This window comes from Mastigoproctus giganteus, chromosome 8 (genome assembly GCF_048544385.1).
Source record: "Mastigoproctus giganteus isolate SK-2022 chromosome 8, ASM4854438v1, whole genome shotgun sequence".
NCBI lineage: Eukaryota > Metazoa > Arthropoda > Arachnida > Uropygi > Thelyphonidae > Mastigoproctus > Mastigoproctus giganteus.
Genome location: NC_143582.1, coordinates 74,268,783 through 74,290,566, shown reverse-complemented (window position 1 = coordinate 74,290,566; position 21,784 = coordinate 74,268,783). Strand labels below are relative to the sequence as shown.

General features: G+C 38.0%; 1 protein-coding gene across 1 annotated transcript in view; it reads left to right on the top strand.

The window, feature by feature from the left end:
- The window catches only part of SCOT (Succinyl-CoA:3-ketoacid CoA transferase), a 180,886-nt gene that overhangs the window by 126,939 nt on the left and 32,163 nt on the right, over positions 1-21,784 (top strand). The window contains exons 12-13 of the mRNA XM_090379500.1: positions 1,544-1,619; positions 15,745-15,921. Coding sequence (XP_090235626.1) covers positions 1,544-1,619; positions 15,745-15,921 — 253 coding nt within the window. The remainder of the gene's footprint in view (positions 1-1,543; positions 1,620-15,744; positions 15,922-21,784) is intronic.

The following is a 21,784-nucleotide window of genomic DNA, read 5'->3' as shown; positions in this document are numbered from 1 at the left end:
AGTATCATTAAATTTGTAATTTTTAAAAATTTCTTCGAATTTTTACTTACTTTTGTTAAGGAATTCATTTATATTGGCTAGTTAATGAATTGGCCATCTAGTGTACATTCACGAATTATGTGGAACTTGAAAAACAGCACATCTCTCTCTTTAAATAATGAAAAGTTGTATAACAATGTCTTTTCTTAAGATGTAAAATTTTCAAGTACGTATAAATAAGATTAATCCACATCAATTTATTGCAGGATGATTTGGTGTATGACAGTTCAGTGCACAAGATAATTTGGTGCATGACAATTTTGTGAAAGGCAGTTTTATGTATGCATGACAACTTGGTGTATCACACAGAGATCAGAAATTAAAATCAGTGAAGTAAGATGTTTAGGAAACAAGAGAAATTTTGGCAATTTACAAAGGAGGAATGTTGAAACTTATGAAAATAATGTTTTTTTTTTTTCTTCCATTTATTTTTTATTCGCCACCATGGGCCCTGGTGAAAATGCCTCACTGGGTCAGAGTGCTTTTCCAGGTAGGGGACTCAGACTCATGTTGAACTGCAACCTCCAAGGAAGCTTCCCCCTACCCTTAACCCATCCACAGTACTAAACTTAAAACTAACTTCTTTCAGTAAAATCTATAGTGGAGGTTGCAAATCGGATGTCAGAAACTGCGGTCAAAAGTAGAGATCATCAATGGATGATCTCTACTTTTGGTCTCTGGAGCAACTCCCCCCCCCCATCCCGCATGTGTATTTCCTGAAAAATGAAACTTACAAAAGTGAAAGTAAAGTGCAAAGAATTTTCTCTTGTATCCCAATCTTTAACCTATTTGTGGCAATTTTTAATAGGATCTTCTAAAAAAAAAAAAATAATCTTGCATCATGAAAGCATGTTGACGGATGATGAATTGATCATAGCTTAACTTTTCACAGCACATTTTACCCTAAGTGTTTTTACATACAGTGAAAATACACCTGTGTTTACATGCAATTTTTAAAAAGTAATTTATTAATTTGGTAAATTGTGAACTTTGTTTGGCAGCCAGCAGACTTTCTATTGTGAGTAAGACCATAGCATGTTTACCTACTATGTGTTTATTTACTACGGCAGTTGAAAGTGATGGTTACCAAAAATAATTGCATAAATATGAAGTTACTAATGAAGTTTTCAAAAGCATTAAGTTAAATATTGTTTGGCTTTACTTTAATATAATTGAATTTAGAGAACCAATTCACCAGTGCTATTCAGAGAACATGTTTTGTATCAAATTGAATTGGCTCAGTTTTACAGGTGTGTGTGGTGGGGGGGAGAACAATTTCAGAAATGTCTGGCTTAAAGAGTGATGCTTGTAACATGTGGCATCTTTCCTAAATTGTTTATTTGAAGTTATTTGCTACTTTGATTATGGAATTCTAAATTATACTTTATCTTTAACTGTGTGCTCACCCTGAGCAATTATTCCTGTAATAAATCTTCTTGCTACACATTTCAGTGTTTTCTCAGCATCTCAACTTAAGATTTTCTTATTTCTTAATTTTATTTAGTGGTCATATTAATCTGACTATGTTAGGAGCAATGCAAGTGTCTCAATATGGGGATTTAGCTAATTGGATGATTCCTGTAAGTATTGTTGTCTACATATTTTTATAAACAGATTTAACTGTTTTTAAACTAATAAAAGTATTTAATTTTCACTTTGATAATTATCTAAAAATGAAAAATAAACTTTTTTGTGCATGCACTTGTTCAGTTAGTAATACATTTTTATCATGACATTAAGGATGAAACACTGAAACAGAATTTACCGTATTATATTAAAAGAAGCAGCAAAAGAGATAAGCAAACCCTTGGCCATAATTATGAGACCATCCTTGGATTCATGGGAGATCCTTACAGATTGGAGATATGCAAGCATCTTCCCTATTTGCAAAGGGGATCAAAAGGTGAAGTGGGTAATTACTCTCCTTCAGGAATGACTTTTGTCTGTTCCAGGGAAAATAATGGAGTCAGTGGTTAAAGAAGTAATGCAGTCATGCATTCCTTTAAAGGCAATCAATCACCTTGACAGGAATGCAGTCTTTCTTTCGTTTATAAGTGGAAACGTCATCTGATCAATTTGATTAGTTACTATGATTCAGTAACAAAGGAACTGGATGAAAAAAAATTATTTTAACATAACAGATTTAGATTTTGTTAAAGCTTTTGTACACTGCATGAAAGATTGTTTTGCAAATGGAGCAGTGTAGCATTATAGGCAAGTTTCTGCTGTAGATTATGGGATGGTTGAGTGGCAGAAGAAAGAGGGTGGTTATTAATTGGCACTGCTCTTCTTGGACTAATATTAATGGAGTCTCTCTGAGTTTGGTGCAATGTCCATTTACTATTTTAAGTATTTATTAACGATACTGATCAAGGCATATCGTGCTTAATGTCTAAGTTTTCAGACAATACAAAGACTGTCAGAAATGTTATACATCTGCAACAAAACTTAGAAATGTAGACAGATGCAGAGAAGTCACAATAGAGGTTTAACATTGATAAATGCAAGTTTTGTGTGGGTAGTAGTAATCTCACACTAACATACCAATTGGGTGTTATCACCCCCAATGTAATGGAAAGTGAAAAAGACCAGCAGCAATTTTACAGACTGACATAAAGTTCTCTTTATGTCAGGCAGTGCAAACAGGCTGCTATGACAGCTCATGGAGTTCAGTGATATGAAAGAATTTTGCCAACAAGGACAATGAGGTGATTATCACAATGTATAAGCATAGCTACTAACTCTCAATTTATGATAGAAAAGCCATCTTTTTTACTCTTTACTCATCTTTTTTTCTTTTTTACTCTATTAATCTGACTATGGCTGGTGCTGGTGCAGCATAAGGCAAATGGCAAGGAAGCCTATGGCTTATGCTGCACCAGCCAAAAAGAAAATAAAAAATAATAATATTTTTTATTATTTTTTGAAGTCCAATGAGGAATCACCCCAACTGAATGCAACACGATAGGAATGAAGAGAAGATTCTGAAAATGTATTTTTGTTATTTATATCAGTGAAGGGAAAACACATTTCACCATAATAACGTAAAAACCAACACAATTACAGCTATTGGTATTATCACAAATGCAATTAGATCGAGTTTACTACCCATTTATAACAGATTCCACTAGCAGAAATTCAACTGGAAATTGTTTTTATTGTTTTATGGTAGTGACCTCCAAAAATGTACTTTAGTAAAATGTGAGCTATTAACACCTCACTAGCTCTGTGTCTCTGCCTTTAAGGTGTTTTATTCAGTTGCTACATGCGCCAGATTTGTTTATGTGTATCAAGCGTGCCTCCTCATTTTGTAATTGTGCTTTATTCCCTAAAAATGAGTAAAATACTTAAAAGGTGTGAAAAGGAAGCATCCTGGTGAAGACACTACAGATTCAAAGAGAAAAAGAAAAGCAATATGGATAGACAGAGGTGGACTGGGTCAAAAATTCTTATTGGGGAAAATTTGTAGTGGCCTCATACTAGCGTTTATAGCCAAAATCACACTGGCCTCTATCGTCTTCTGGCCTCCGGTCCACTGGGGTTTCTCCGGTAAGGCTTATGGCCAGTCCACCTCTGTCAATAGAGAAAAAGTATGAAATTGTGAAACACTTTGAGTGAAATGAAAGAACGTGATATTGCATGTGTTACAGGCCTAAATGAGGCAACACTGAGAATTATAAAGAATTATAAAAGGTAGTTTGTCTAAGGTAAAGACTAGAGACGGTCGTGTTCAAGCCGCTAAGTGGATTTTTCTTATTTATTCATTTGAAATTATTGTTTTTTTAAAAACTTTTGATTTAAATTTAGTAGTATAACATTATTTTGTGATTTTCTGATTAATTTGGTGTATTTATTCTTTACTCGGCCTTGTAATTGCATAAAAGTATCGGTAAGGGTTTCCACGTGTTTCAACTCCGCTACCGTTCGTAATTTTCCCGCCTTTGTGATACGATAGTTATATACCGTACTAGATAGCGTTAGTTGAACTTCGTTAGCAGTTAAATTGTACGTTTAAATAAATACATATAACGACTTAGATTACAAACGTAATATAATTAATTATATTTAACATAATTAATAACATAACATAATTAATTATAATTAATTAATAAATTAATAGAATCATGACTCAGACCAGAGCAGCAAAGCAAAAGGCACAAGCTAATGGAAGTGCTGTGGCTCAGAGCAGAACTGAGGGGGCCAGTTGTCCTCTGACTCACAGCCTTATAAAATGCACTGTTTGCTTGATGTTTGCAGAGCAATCGGGTACGGGACATGATACTGCCAAGGGGGTTGTCTTTGTGTGTGCGCGATGCAAGGAGTGTATCGATATCAGACAACAACTCGGCGTTCTTGTGGGCCTATATGAGAGCTTGAAGGACAGGGTGGATGCCCTCGAAGAAACTAAATTGAGGGGCCCATCAAGCTCTCAGCTGCACACATCAACGCCAGAGCTTGCACTTGGGCATCGCGTGACACAGAGGCAACCCCCAAGTCAGAATGCGCTGGTCCCGAAGGAACTAGTAGTTGTTGGTGACTCTATTGTCAGGGAAACGGGAAACATGCTTTGTAAAAAAGATAGGTGGAACAGGACCAGGGTATGTCTGCCAGGGGCAAAGGTTGATGATGTTGTAGAGCGAATATCATCTTTTAAGGGCGCAAAAGGTGATATAGTTGTACACGTTGGCACTAATAATATTAAGAGTAGGAGACCGGCAGAATTACTTAACAAGTACAGGTCACTGTTGAACAAAAGCCGAGAATTAGGGTTGAATTTGAAAGTGTCTGCAATTCTGCCCAGACACGATAGGAGGGAGTATATGATGAGAGCCTTGTCGATCAATTCGGCCCTGGAAACATTTTGCAAGGCTCAAGGGGTAGAATTTTTTTCAGCCTGGACTGTACTTGTTAACAGGAGAGATTGCTTCTACAGGGATGGGATACACTTAAATAGAAAGGGTGCAAGAATATTTGCTGATGCTATCGAGGCAGTGTTAGGTGGGTCGGAAAACTGCTAGCTTGGGGGGAGACAAAGACCAATAGATTGACAGTAGCCACTGGCAGAGGTGAAAGAGATTCTTGCACTGCTTCTATTAGAATGAGCAGAAGCCTGAAAAACAAGATGCATGGTATTTCAGAGACTGCTGGGAGCCATTGCGGTTCAAGTAAACACATGGGTTGTGTTAGGGTAGCTAAGAATAGAAACAGGTGCAGGTATACTTGCGTGTACACCAATGCTAGGAGTTTAGTAAAAAATTTGATGAATTTGAGGTATTGCTCAAAACATCAAAGGCAGATATTGTTGGGATATCAGAGACGTGGTGTCACACAGATATAAGGGATGCAGAACTGCAATTTGGGGAGTACAACGTTTACAGAAAGGATAGACAGGATAGGAAGGGGGGAGGGGTTATGCTATTAGTTAAGAAACACATAAAAACCAAGGAAGTGAAGCCAGTCGACATCGCTGGACAGTGCAGTGTTGAGTCAGTTTGGTGTGACATAAGCATTGGGAGATCAAAATTGAGAGTAGGAGTGTGCTATAGGCCTAATGACTCTGATGAGTATAATAAGGAACTGTACAGGGAAATAGAGTGGGCCATTAAATCAGAGAGTCTTATAATGGGAGATTTTAATTTCCCAGATATTGACTGGAATTTGGGGGCTGGTCACTCACACACTAGTAGGGCTTTTGTGGATTTATTGGATGATTGTTTTCTACATCAGCATGTTCGGGAGGCAACTAGAGGGAGTAATACTCTTGATTTGATTATCAGCAGTGATTCTTCATGCATTAAGAATCTGCAGATAAATGAACCACTAGGTGGCAGTGATCACAGTGTGCTGAAGTGGGATTTACTCAAAGAGGTAACTACCATTAGAGGTAAAGGGAAGGGTTATTGCTTCCGTAAAGGCGACTACGATGGACTGAGACAGTATTTAAATTCTATACAGTGGGACCAACTGATGATGTTACCAACAGCAAATTCAAAATGGGAAGCATTCAAAGAACTTATCTTGGAAGCTACTAGGCTTTACATACCAACTAAGAAATATTGTTCAAGGTTTAGGCCAAAATGGATGTCAGATGAACTAATGAGGCATATGGCAGAGAAGAAAAATGCATGGGATACTTACAAATTAACACATGACACAGAAGCCTATGATAGATACAAGTTGATATGCAACCAAGTTACAAAGGAGGTTAGGCAGGCGAATGCAGATTACGAGAAATCCTTGGCAAGGGATGCAAAGAAAAACAGCAAAGAGTTCTTTACTTATGTAAACTCTAGAAGGAAGGGGATGAATCAGATTGGTCCACTTGATATTGATGGGTCAACTGTTGATGATCCTGCTCAGGTAGCTAACAAACTAAATGAATATTTTGCATCGACATTCACACATGAGGAGTTATTCAGCAAGGGGAATGCCAGAGGTGTATTCAACTCTAGCAGTAAGCTACAGAATCTTGAAATAACTGGGAGTAAAGTGGAGGAGAAACTGTTGAAGATAAACACAAGAAAGGCACCCGGGGTGGATGGGATCTATCCAGTTATATTAAAGGAGGCAGCAAAGGAAGTAAGCAAACCCTTAGCCATAATTATGAGAGCTTCCTTGGACTCAGGGGAGGTATCCATAGACTGGAAATGTGCAAATGTGACCCCAATTCACAAAGGAGGATCAAAGGCTGACACAAGTAATTATAGACCTGTGAGCTTAACTTCTGTTCCAGGAAAATTAATGGAGGCACTGGTTAAAGAAGCACTGCTGGATCATTTAGACAAGACTTCAGTTATAGCTCAGACACAGCATGGTTTTGTTAAGGGGAAGTCTTGCCTGACCAACTTGATTGGATACTATGATGCAGTCACAAAAGAACTGGATGCAGGGAATAACTTTGATATTATATACTTGGATCTTAGAAAGGCTTTTGATACTGTTGCACATGGAAGACTACTACACAAATTGGAGCAGTGTGACATTGGAGGCAAATTGCTGCTATGGATAAAGGGGTGGTTGAGGGGGTAATCAATGGACACTGCTCATTGTGGACTAATGTTATTAGTGGAGTCCCTCAGGGCTCAGTGTTGGGTCCATTATTGTTTTCTGTATTTATAAATGATATTGATGATGGTATATCAAGCTTATGGCCAAGTTTGCAGACGATACAAAGGTTGGCAGGGTTGTCAAGGACACTACTGACACTATGCTGCTGCAACAGGATCTGGAAAGGTTGAGCAGATGGGCTGAGAGGTGGCAAATGAAGTTTAACATTGACAAATGCAAAGTACTACACATGGGAAACAGCAACCCCAGAGCAACGTATCAACTCTGATACGTTGTACACTGACAGTGGTAGAGAATGAAAGGGACTTGGGGGTGGTTGTGCAGGCAGATATGAAGTTCTCTGAGCAGTGCAGACGGGCTGCAAGAGTAGCTCATGGAGTATTGTCAGTGATATACAGGAATTTTTCCAGCAGGGATAAGGAGGTGATTATTCCATTGTATAAGGCAATGGTCAGGCCACACCTAGAGTACTGTATACAGGTCTGGAGGCCTCATTTCAAGAAGGATGTAGAGCTGCTGAAATGAGTACAGAGAAGGGCAACAAGATTAGTGAATGGAACAAAGGGGTGCTCTTACGAAGAAAGGCTTAAGTTTTGCAAATTACAGTGTCTGGAGACTAGGCACCAGCGAGGTGATCTGATAGAGGTGTATAAAGCCTTGAATGGTTTAAGCATGCTCAATGCTGATGGGATTCTTCCTCTAGCTCAGAAAAATCACCTGAGAGGGCATAAATTCAAATTGAGGAAAGACAGATGTAGGATAGACGTGCGGAAATTTGCCTTTAGCCAGCGGGTGGTTGGTTGGTGGAACAGACTTCCATCCCTTGTGGTGGAGGTTGATAGCCTAAATAAGTTTAAGGCTCAGCTGGACAGGTATTTTGAACGAAAAGAGGGGTGAAGTGGAAGTGGGTTTTTTTTTTGGCTGATGCTGCAAAAGCTTGCTTTCTTGCATCAAATGCCTGTACTAATGCTAATGCTAAGAATGCAGAGATCAAGACACAAAGAATTGGAACAGATGGAATGGCTGTCATCTGTTTGGATAGAAGATCAAACAAAGGACAAGTTTGCTTACAGTAGAAACAAAAGCATTAGCAATATTTTATTACGTTTATTTATTGTGTTTGGTAATGTTTTGGTTACAAATTTGTGTTCAATTGTGGGTGGTCGGCACCTAATTTTTCCCATAGGGAATGTTATTTATATTGCACAATTTTGCACTGCACGAGGGTTTATAGGAACACAACTATCGTGCTATATGAGGATTGACTGTATTTGTGTAGTACAGAGGTAATTAATAATGTCTTTCACTAAGAAATGTAAAATATAATTGTAAAATTTCAGAAGATATATATGCAAGATTTTTTGTGTATTGTAAAATCTGAAAAAGGCAATGCATTTATCTTGCATTTGGCAGCACTTCATTTCCCAGCGCTTGAATCTGAAATTTGAGTTTTATTAATATTTAAGACATTAACATTGTTTGGTGCAGTTGCATCATTACTGCATAGTTGGAATTTAAGACAATCCAAAGTTGTGTTGGGCATCATTATTACATCTCATATTGTGAACTCCTAGATGAGTTGCCGCTCTCTTATACTTTGAATAAATAACACTCTCCCATTAGAGAAGCTTGCTGTTACTTAATCTCAGTTGAGTATCATCACCATTACCACCACCCAGATGGCACTCTTTCAAAGCTATTTGATACTAGACTTAATTGGGTTGTAAGTAGAAGAATCTTATTTCTTTTTCAACAAATCTTATTTCTTTTTCAACAAATCTTATATTCAAAAACAGACTGTCTTAGTATGGGTAATCCATATTGGCTTTATTATTAGCAGAATCAGAAATCTTAGAGAACAATAACAACACCCATACAAAACTTTGGTGCAGATGTATGTCAGTGACATTGTAGCTATTTGGGATTAAGATGATTTTGGTAGTCAGTATTTTTACCATCTCTTTAACAATTATTCTCAAATTAGAAATGGTTTAGAAAATCATTATAAACAATTTTTTTTTTCTTTTTGGACATATTCTTGATGACTTCAACATAAAAACAACCATGTACAGAAAACCTACAGGATCAGATTTGGAGAGTTGTACATAGACAAAAGAACAGATGAACACACAAAAAAGAAACAGTTTGGAAGAGTGGACAAGTCTAATCCAACCATGTATGCATGAGAATGTGGACTGTAGCGAGACTTCAGTTCTATGTTTCTTATTTCTACCAACAACAGCTATCATACCAGGCTATTTTTTAAAGACTTGTACTTTATAAAGCTTCAAAAACAATACCACTAATAATAAAGGAGGACAAAACCATATCCTTAAAAATATCAACTCCAGGATCAACAAGATGGCCTCAGCTAACTATGAATCTCCAAACAACTCCTTTTTTGAACTATCAAAAAAGAAGTCAACCATCATAGAGGATACAGATGATACCAGAAATAGCTCATATTGTAGCTGAGTTTTTCAAGGTTCATTAATTTAAGATATGGTGTTGTTGTTTCTATAAATTTTTATGTCTTTATATATATATATATATATATATATATATAATGTAATATAAAAGTTAGGCAAAGGTAATAAAAATAAATAAATAAATATAAAGCTATCATTAGAGGCAGCAAATGCAAATCCTCCACATGAAGCCTAATTATATCTGATAATTAAAATAAATCTGATATTTAAAATAAAATAAAAACATCAGCCAGTAGTACGGCAAAAAGGTAGAGCGAAACAACGTAAAATAATATAAAATAAACAAACAGGGAAGGGAAAGTAAGGGTAATAAGACAAAAATGTAGTCGATAATCCCCTGTATAATTTAGTCATTAAACCCAATTAATAAAAACGATGTAATTTTAAAATAATGCCAATTATAAATAATTTAGCGGTTCCTCCCCAGAAGGTACCAGTTCCAAAAGACGTGAAATATCACCAAAAAGGGGGTTAAAGAAACTACAAAAAATTAAAAATATCCAAATGATAGACTGACCATCATGCCCCATATCGACAGAGGACCACGAGGCCAATAATGGTCATGGAATCGCTGCATTTCAATCGTCATACAAATCATCGCAAAGGCGGAAATATCGAAGAAACAAACCATCCTACCATTCTCCGATAAATCAACCAATGCAGAGGATTTGCATGGCGGTGGTCCTTATGCAGCGAGAAATAATCTATAGAACAGACAGCACTCTAGATCAGAGCCACACCACTGACATAATGTAAGCTTAACCAGCTTATATAATAGAAAGAAAAGAATAGATGGCGGCACAGGCGCTGCTTATTTAGCATATCAACCCACTACTGCCACTAATTATATAATGTAATATAAAAGTTAGGCAAAGGTAATAAAAATAAATAAATAAATATACTAGATCCTAGTTGATCCTAGAGTGCTGTCTGTTCTATAGATTATTTCTCGCTGCATAAGGACCACCGCCATGCAAATCCTCTGCATTGGTTGATTTATCGGAGAATGGTAGGATGGTTTGTTTCTTCGATATTTCCGCCTTTGCGATGATTTGTATGACGATTGAAATGCAGCGATTCCATGACCATTATTGGCCTCGTGGTCCTCTGTCGATATGGGGCATGATGGTCAGTCTATCATTTGGATATTTTTAATTTTTTGTAGTTTCTTTAACCCCCTTTTTGGTGATATTTCACGTCTTTTGGAACTGGTACCTTCTGGGGAGGAACCGCTAAATTATTTATAATTGGCATTATTTTAAAATTACATCGTTTTTATTAATTGGGTTTAATGACTAAATTATACAGGGGATTATCGACTACATTTTTGTCTTATTACCCTTACTTTCCCTTCCCTGTTTGTTTATTTTATATTATTTTACGTTGTTTCGCTCTACCTTTTTGCCGTACTACTGGCTGATGTTTTTATTTTATTTTAAATATCAGATTTATTTTAATTATCAGATATATATATATATATACACACACACACACTGTTATTACAATATTATTTTTTAATCTGTTAAACAAAAGTTTAAACTCTCTAAATTGTATAAAAACTTACTGTGGAGTGCTCTACTGTTTCTCTTACTCTTAAACTTACTCCAGTAATGTAACTTAGTATTAGCAACCTTAGTAGCATAGAGACCAATCCCCCTGTAAAAGTTTACTCTGCAACTTGTGTGGCTTAGTAACTGATTCTCCAGCAATCAGTCTATCACTATACCTTACCAGCATATACCAATAATTGTTTGTTTGGAGATTTTGTAGGCACACACATCAGCATCTATGGCCATAGTGTGCCAACCAATAATTACTTAGTTCACTGTTAACACAGATAGTGATTTTCTAAAGATGTGAATTCAAAAACTGCATTTTATTATTATTTTGTTATTATTTTTATTACTATTGTCATTATTATTAATTATTTATTTATTTTTTTCCCTTTATGGGTTTTTTCTGCCCTATGAAAGTGACTAAGATTGGTACCAAGTGAATGGTACCAGTCCCCATCACGGGGCAGTTTGCCGGTGGTTGACACAGCAATCGGAATGATCATTACTTGTTCCATACGCCACTTAACTTTAATTTCCTGCCTTAGGTCCAAATACTTCCTGATCTTTTCCTCGTTAGTTTTCAGGAGGGTACTGATGTTGGGAACTGCTGTGTCGATCAGGTAGCTAGCCATTATCTTCTTGATGAAAGTTAGGTCTGGTCTGTTGTGCAGGATCTCTACTCCCAGACTATACTGGGACCGTGCCATTATTCTGGCACGGTCCCAGTATAGTCTGTGAATAGAGATCTCTATAGGCTCATACTCGTAATACATAAACTTTCTTTGATCAGCTAGTATTTTTGTGCTAGCTTCTGATGTATTATCCAGGCCATCTGGCCATGTTTGTGAGTGTAATCCATCTGGGTGATCATTCTGTGGTGATGTGCTGGATTGTTTCTGGGGCTAGGTGGCATCATTGACATTTGTTATCTGTTATTCCAGGGTCCTTGGTGTTGTATTTCTGTAATTCCTAATCTTGGATGGCAAGCATGAATCTTTCTGTCTCAGGGAAGAGCTCTCCTTTCGTGAGCCAAGCATTGGAAGCCATCTTATCTGTGTAGTCTTGGTGAATGTTATTGTAGTGTCTGCCATGGAGTGTCTTCTTTGCCCATCTTTCTGTTGTTTCTTCTATAAGTGTAGTCTCCTTGGTGAGGTTGAGTGTTGTGTGCCGTTTTTCTTATCTTTGTTATGGCTTGGTAGAATGGTGCTGTGTTTTCCTGGAAGTAATCCCGCAGGTTCTTAGTTGCTTCTGTTGTTCAATGAGGTCAGTCAATTCCATCCCTCCTTCTCTTTACGAGCTATGGTCATTCTTTCAATGGCTGACTTTGGGTGGTGTCGGTGGCTCTTGGTCATCATTATCCTGGTCGATCTCATAATATCCTCCAGCTCGGTGTTGGTCCAATCTCCAATTTCGAATGAGTATGCTAGTATTGGGACTGCATAAGTATTTATGGCTGTGACCATGTGTCCACCACTCAGCTTTGATTTTAGAAAGCTTCTCAGTCTCTGATCACATTTCTCAGTCAGTTGGGCCTTAATCTCCTTGTGTTCTAACCGTCTCCAGATATTTGTATGTCTCTCCTGTTATGGCTTCAATTTCTTCATTGGTCTTCTGCTGATAGTTTTGCAACTAGCTGCCCTTGTATCCATGGGTCTTACATTTTTCTGGGCCAAATTTCTTCCTGATGCCAATGCTGAACTCTTCAGTGATCCTGAGTAGCTGTTGGAGCTGATTCAATGTATATGGATGTAATCCGTGTACATTGGGTGAGAGGGTGTACAGGTTCTTCCTCCATCATTTTAGGATATATCCATACTAGCTGTTATAGAGCATGGTGGACAGTGGGTTGAGTACTAGATAGAACCATAGTGCACTTAGGCCATCTCCCTGGAAGATTCCTGTTCTAATGGGTATCGGTCTGGTCGTGATGTTCTTGACCGTGATGGTGGTTCTCTGTTTTTCCATGGTTGTCTCAAGGAAGTGTGTCAGTGTCAGGTTGACTTTGTAGACCTTCAGTGTCTCTATCAGCCAGCTATGAGGCACGGAGTTGAAGGCCTTGTGGTAGTTGATTTAGGCCATGTACAGGTTGCAGTTCTTCTTGTAGTCTTGCTCCATAACTGCAGCATCAGTGGTCAATCGCTCCTTGCATCCTTTGTTCACTGCCTACATCCACTGCACAGGGTGGTTGTTATATCCGATGTTATTGTTTGTCAAGGACCTCTCTGACTAGCTTACAAGTGTTCAGACCAGACCAAATATGGAGGATGCAGAAAGGTCACGGAATGATCACCGCATATTCTTGGAGCAATATGGCCTTAGCTGCTAATGCTCCTAAAAACCAAACAACAACAACAACAACAAGTGTTCAGGATTTTGACTTTCTGGAGTTCCTTGTAAGTGTTCTCTGGGAGACCTACTGCTGCTAGGCTCTTGTGTAGGGTCTTTTGCACCATATGCTGGTGATTGACATGATGGGATGGTCATTACTTGTTTCACATGCGACATCTCTTTGATCTCCTGTCTTAAGTCTGTGTACTTAAGACAGGAGATTTAACCTGCAGTGAGATCTGATTGAGGTGTTTAAAACCTTGAATTGATTGAGTAAGCTAAATGTTAATGGTATTCTTCCACTTGCTGAGACTACACCTGAGGGGCATAAATTGAAGTTGAGGAAGGATGGGCATAGGATATGTATGTGGAAGCTTGCCTTCAACCAGCTGGTGGTTGATTGTTGGAACAGGCTTCTATCTGTTGTGGAAGTGGATGGGTTGAATAAATTCAAGGGAGAACTAGATGATTCTTGGAGGGTACGGATTGGTGAAGTCTCATATTTTTTTTTGGCTGATGCTGTATAAGCTTGCAAGAAAGCAAGCTTATACATTTAAGTGCGAGAAGACAGAGGGTAGTAATCAATGGGTGCTGCTCTTCTTGGACTAATGTTATTAGTGGAGTCCCACAGGGTTCGGTGTTAGGTCCACTGTTGTTTTGTATATTTATCAATGATATTGATGAAGGTATATCAGGCTTAATGTCGAAGTTTGCAGATGATACAAAAGTTGGCAGGGTTGTTAATGACAGTAATGGCAGTCTGCTACTGCAACAGGATCTAGATCATTTGGGCAGATGGGCTAAGAAGTGGCAACTGAAGTTTAACCTTGACAAATGCAAAGTACTGCATATGGGTAGAAATAACCCCAGAGAAACGTACCAATTGTGTGGTACTACACTTAAGGTGGTAGAAAATGAAAAAGACCTGGGAGTAATTGTGCAGTCAGATATGAAGTTCTCTGAGCAATGCAGACAGGCTGCCAGGGCAGGTCATGGGGTTTTGTCAATGATATATAGGAATTTTGCTAGCAGGGAAAAGGAGGTGATTATTCCTCTGTATAAGGCAATCGTCAGGCCACGCCTTGAGTACTGTGTACAGGTCTGGAGACCTCATTTTAGGAAGGATGTAGATTTACTTGAGCGTGTACAGAGAAGGGCAACAAGATTGGTGAGGGGAATGAAGGGATCCTCTTACCAAGAGAGGCTTAAGTTCTGCAAATTGCAGTGGCTGGAGACTAGGCACCTGTGCGGTGATCTGATTGAGGTATATAAGGCCTTGAATGGATTGAGCACGCTGAATTCTGATGGGATCCTTCCACTTGTTCAGATTACGAACCTAAGGGGGCATAAATTCAAATTAAGAAAAGACAGATGTAGAATAGATGTGCGGAAATTTGCCTTTAGCCAGCGGGTGGTTAATTGCTGGAACAAACTTCCATCTGTCGTTGTGGAAGTTGATAGCTTGAATAAATTTAAGGAGGAACTGGACAGGCATTTGGAGGGAATGGTGTGATTTTTTTTTTTTTTTTTTGTCTGATGCTGCATAAGCTCATACATTTGCTTTCTTGCATCACATGCCACTACTACTACTACTACTTGCCATTACTACTACTTCCTGATATTTTTCTCATGTGTTTTCTGGAGGTTGCCAGTGTTGGACACTATTATGTAGGTAGCCTTTTCCTCCTGCGGGGATTCTCTTGTCATTCTCATGTTGTGGGATGGTCTTGTCTTTTGTTATAGTGCAGTCCCACAAGTGGGACTGCACTATAACAAAGAACAGCTTGTGGGTTAGGGTCTCTTGGTCTGAATTTCATACTTGTAATATGGTGTGCTTTCTTTGATCAACTTGTATTTCCTCACTAGCTTCTGATATATTATCCTGGTCATGTCTACAAGCGTATTCCATGTGGGTATTCACCTTTGTGTGTTGGATCGTTTCTGGGACTAAGTGGTATCGTTGACGTGTCATTTTTCTGAGTTTCTGAACAATAATAAAATGCACAGTGACTACTTGCCATATGCCTTTAACCATGAAGCAATTGGAAGCTTGTTGCAAAAACTAGTGTCTGTGCATAAACTAATCTTAAAGTTGTAGTGGCCAGACATTCTTTAATAATGTGTCAGTAGCAGGTTTGGTAACTGCAAACTTAGATTTCACAATTTATATCTCCCATCTTTAGCCTTTTTCTGTTTAAGCTTTATTACTGCATCTGCGTATATAATTTTTAATGTATTTTATTTTATTCTTTTTTTTCTCCCAGGGAAAATTAGTTAAAGGAATGGGAGGTGCTATGGATCTTGTGAGTAGTAGTGCTGCTGGGACAAAAGTTGTTGTGACTATGGAACATACTGCTAAAGGGGGGTCTCCAAAGATACTTAAGGAATGTACACTTCCATTAACTGGCAAAAACTGTGTAGATTTGATAATTACTGAAAAGGTACAATAAGTTAACATGAATTATTAGCAAAGTATATATTTTATTAAAATGGCATATTTTTTTTATAAAGTATTTAATTTTGTTAATAGTTTATTTTTACAATAAGCTGTTCATCTGTTTTGTATTGTGTAATATTCAATGATTTTATTAGACTTAACAAGAGCACTGAAGTGATAATAGGTATAATTAAAATTTTAAAATAATAATAAAGTCTGTTTATTAGCTCTTGGTCACGAGTTCTTACAATACAGAGAGGCAACAGATACAAACAGGCTAGTGGTTGCAGGTTTGTCCAAGAGGCATTCTGGACAAAGTGACGGACCAGCATGGCCGTGACGAGATGTCTGTCTGTACTGTACAGAAATATACTGACAATGCTGAGCTTGCCCTGGGATAACTAATGAAACAGCTATAAGGGCTTACAGTAAAGTATAAAGAAACATACATTTAGAATATAATACAACTAATAGGAAGACAACAGTTATTGACACATGTAGTGAAAATTAAGGACAGCCACTCCCTGACTTATGTAAGGGTTGCATTCCGCGGAACTCTACGCAAGTCGGAATTTCCCTAAATGCTTAAGCAGCACTCGCAAATTTGATTGAAGCAAATATTTAATGAACATGTAAATAGAATTATGTATTCAATTTTTTTATCTCATGCTCAGGAAAAATTACAGAAGTGTACAAAATTACAAAAAGAGAGAGGAGACAGGCATAACGTCAGCAAGTTTTACCTTTCGAGCATTGTTGCCAGAATTAACTCTCCAGCTGATAAGCATGCCGCTGCGAAAGTTGAGGGCTAGGGAGATTTAGAAGGGGTTTTTTCCAGCATATCACAAAATTTCTTTGCAGCTGCAGAATCGGCACTGGCGACTTCACCGCATTCTTTATACTTCACCGTATTGGAAACTAGTCTGATGCTTGAACCTGTTAAACTACCCATTGCTTGCCACAAACTTGGCTTGGGGTTTGCCATACTTATCCTTAATATCTTCATAAATACTTCTTGCTTTTCTTTGAATGGCCATTGGACTCAGGGGCCCTCTCTTCTGAATCTGATTTTCCATCCATATTATTAATAGCTTTCCATATTCGATATAGCACCTGAATGCTGTTTTGTGATCACTGTTGATTTTAAATGCATTGATCCTTTAACATGTTCTTTTATACGCACACTGTCCCTTAAAATAGTATTCACTATTTTGAAGCAGCGAGACCTAATTTCGTGCAATAGATGACAAACTTTGTCTTGCTTCGTACTTCTTAATTTATTAAGAAGTACGAAATATTAAGAATCATCTTCATTTCTAAATCAGTTTTATTTCGTTTGCTAGCACTTGCACTTTCCATTAATTGCTTTCCCTTTACTATTGTAATAAGTAAATAGGAATGAAGAGAACTTTCTGAAAATTTGTTTTTTTATATGATTGAAGATTTCAGCGAAGGGAAACTCATTTCACCATAATACTGTAACCCACACAATTCCAGTTATCAGTATTGTTGTAAATGCAGTAAGATCGAGTTTACTACCTGTTTATAATAGATGGCACTAACAGAAAGGCCCAATAAACCGGAAAGTGCAAATTGTTTTATAGTGACCTCCAGAAATGTGTTTTAGAAAAATATCACAGAAGTGTTCAAAATTGATTCTTATAATGGAATATATGATAACAATGAAAGTGTAGTGCAATAGGAAGACATCATTCCATTATAAAAATGACCATTTAGAGAGATAAATAGCTTAGTTATATAGCAAAAGTTTCAACTTCATAGGTCTTGGAACGAATTACAAAAAAAAAAAAAAACAATGTGTTATTGGGTTCACATTATGATATTTTTACGATACCTCCATTTATTCCTATGGGATGCAAATACGTTTCCATGATTTTTTTAAGTTTGCACCAGCCGGCAAAAACTTATGTAAATTTGAATTTCCATAAGTCGAGTATTACGTTAGCTAGGGAGTGGCTGTACATGCAACTGGCGTGACTTAGCTAGCACTAAATTCTAGAGATGTACACATAGTTAATGCAAAAACTGCAGTTCACAAATATACAAAGACAGGAGTTACCTAATATGGAAGGTATGGAAGATCACACAGACATCTAAACTGTAAAGTCAGGGTGAAAAGAGAGGAAAGATGTAACATTGTGGTTATTTTTAGTTCGGTTGAGATTCCTTAGTATAAGTTTAACTGTTGTGACAGGAGAGTTTTGTTTTGGGCTATTAGTACAGGGTCTAAATTCAATCTGTTAATAAAGAACAGTGTTGAATGGAAAGTGCTTTTTGATTAAACAGAATCTGGTTAGTAGAGGGGGGGCAGTGTTGGTTTGGGTCTTGTTGCTTTCCTAGGAATTCTCCAAGCTATAACTTCCCAAATTTCTGGGCAATGAATGCCAGAGGTGTACAGTTTTGTAAAGAAAGATGTACCAGATTGAAAGTGAAAAATCAGAGTAGTTTAGACAGTTGACCACGAAAGACTGGGAAGAGATGGATTCATAACTGGACCTAAAGTCCATTTAAGAAACCAGTATTCAAGCAAAGAGATCTTTTTGAAATTTGCATTGGCCACACTGGCACTTGTGAATTTTTTGGACAGCTAGTTTAGATGAGTAGAGTAGAGAAATTGAATTTGAAGTCATAGAATATTCCCAGATTTTTATGATCCGATACAATAGGAATTGTTTACACATTCAACGAGGCGGTTATTGGAAAGAGATCTTTTTAAGCGAAATTTGGAGGTAACTGGATTTTGAGGTACAAGGTGTTACAGATCTTTGGAAGGTGTTACAGATCAGCACTTCAGTGCAGGTAGCCGATTGACTTGAATTTGAGATGGCAATGATTTTAACATCGTCCGCATAAGACATTACATGCTTATGGGTTAGTAGGAACCATTGGAGGATTGCAGAGAACATTATTACTGGTAGTTTCCCACCCTGGGTGATTCCAGATGAACAAATGGCATGATAGGCTTTGTTTTTGAAGTTTTCTATAAGGACCCCTTTTTTTGAGGAGATTGGCAAAGAGATTCAATAGATTACCATTGATGAGGTAAAACTGTTTGAGGAGATTCAGGCGAGAGTATGTTGAGACCACATCGAATGCAGAGCTGATGTCAATGTAAATGATGTCGATTTAATTTTTAGAGTTAAGGGCCTTCAGAATTATTTGGTTTGTTGCGAGAACGTTGATTTATGTGGATCTTCCACTAATTCCATAGTGAATCTGATTATGATGTATTGGGAAGAGTTGCTTCCTAATTGTTGGTAACAGATCTTTCTATGAGTTTTAGTACAGATGATGAGATTGATATTGGCCCGATGTCTTTGTTGCTTTTAATGTTTTTGCATTTTGGTAGTGGGAAAATTTTCTAGTGAGCCCATTCAGAGGGGAAAATTATTTATGGCCTGATCAAAAAAAAAAAAAAGACAAGGTCTAAAATGTCGATACTAGCAATTCTTATCATAAAGATCGATACATTGTTGTGTCCCACAGTACCTGGATGCAATTCAACGCACCATCCTCCTCACTACCACCCGCGCCTGCAGAACGGTGAGTAACCCAGCGCTTCAGGTGATAGCAGCAGTACTTCCACTTGATCTTGAAATCGCAAAAACAGGACTCCTCTACTACTTATCTAAGGGAATAACCACCACTTTCTTGGAATTTACAATAGACCCAACAAACAACCATAAGGCAGAAAAGATTCGGCTTCAGTCTCACCTGCTGCAGGTGTGGCAGGACAGGTGGGCAGAAACAACCAAAGGAGCAATCACCCACAAGTTCTTACCGCAACTTGAAAAAATCTATCCAAAATCGCCTATTTGGTTCTTTCCCGGGTTGCAAACAACATACTTGCTAACTGGACATGGCCCCTTTAATGCGCCTCCGTAGCCAGGTGGGAAGGAGCAGCAGTGCGTAGCACACGCTTCTTGATTAAACCGGGGTTCGAGCCCGTCACCACCAAATACGGAGGATGCGGAAAGGTTAAGGAATGACCACCGCATATCCCCGAGCAATATGGCCTTAATTGCTAATGCTCCTAAAAACCAAACAACAACAACAGATCACCTTGCAGGTGCCTACTCTCCAGGTGCTGCAATTTGCAGAACTTAAGCCTTTCTTGGTAAGAGGGGTGAAGTGGAAGTGGGTTTTTTTTTTTTTTTTTTTTTGGCTGATGCTGCAAAAGCTTGCTTTCTTGCATCAAATGCGTCTACTAATGCTAATGCTAATGCTTCAAAAAACTAAACAAATACAGTAGGGTATCAAAGTATGCAAATTCTGAGTATGTCACCCACTCATACACAACTGCCTCCCCTGATTCATACTTATGTTTGTGACTTTTACTTACAGCTTGTCAATTTTATGAAAGCAGTTGGTAAAAACACGAGAAGGAGAGGAATGGAAAAGGGAAGGTCGATGTCAGTGGATGTGTGTGTAATATCAGCTTTTCATTTCAATAAGTAATTCTCTGTTTGAACTGAGTGATACTTTGTGATTATCTGTTTCTTTAATACAGCTTTCCCTAAATGAGCATGTTCATCCTCACCCTTTATGAGGGTAAACTTCCATCTTTTGTAAAATGTACATAAATATTTATTAAAGATTTATGTACATTTAATTAACACAAATAAAGTTTACATACATACATACATGATCTATAGGAGTTTGCCTAGTTTTACCTGAAATATCACCTTTGTAATATATTTCAGTCTCAATTAGGAATTAGGTAAAAAATCACATAATTAATAAACTAATTTTGTATTATTCATGTAGTAAAAGACTGCTTCATTGTTCAAAATGTAAGCTGACAGATTTCCCAAAGTCCAAAATGTTGCACTGGAATACTGTATTTTTGGTTCCCCCTCCTCTGTTATCATTTATTCAGCTGTTTCTCAGGAAATAAGGCCCCGAGTGCTGAGCGATAGTTCCCAAGCAATCTTTCTAGTGCATTTTTTCTAGGGCGAGTACTAGTGCTTTCATAAACCCTCCACTGCCCGCAACGTTACTGCTTCCCTCACTGAGCAACGTCACTGCTTCAATGCTAGCAACGTACTGCTCTCCTCTTGTGTTGATCGCTTGGTCACTGGTTGGCACCGCTCCTGCCTCCACATAACCTGGGAGAAGGAATTCCCTCTTCCAGGGCTAAAAGGAGCAACAATGGATTGCAATGAATATCCATCATTGGAGCCCACAGGCGGCAAAGTTGTTAACTCTGTCTCAGAACGTGAGCTGAATCGTTCGAAGAGACTTCGGACGGAAAAACAGATTTTAGATATGCCAGCATTTCTTATAATGCACTCGCTGTCCACACAACCTGTCGGCAAGCTATCGCCTTTTCTGATACAGAAATGTTTAGAATCGGTTGTTGGATCCCCTAAAATGGTGAAGGGTCTCCAGTCTGGAGACCTTCTAATTGAAACATCAAAACCATCACAATTCAGAAAAATTGTTAAAATTAATGACTTTTAACAATATTCCAGTGTCAGTTACGCCCCATAACACTCTGAACACCTCTAGAGGCATCATCAGTGAATGGGACTTACTAACTGTCTCTCTTAAAGAACTAGTACAAGAGCTTAGCGAGAAAAAGGTAACACATGCACGGAGAATAATGAATAAAAAAGATGGCAACCTACTACCAACGAGGTCCATCATTTTAACGTTCAGTACTCACACTTCCATCTTCTGTTAAGGCAGTTTACTTAATCTGCAAGATTCGGCCTTACATTCCGAATCCCATTTGCTGCTTCAAGTGCCAGAAGTACGGCCATTCTCAGACGGCATGCCAAGGCGATGCTGTGTGCCCTATTTGCGGCTCCAAGGAGCATTCCCAAGGAGACTGTACAGCTTCC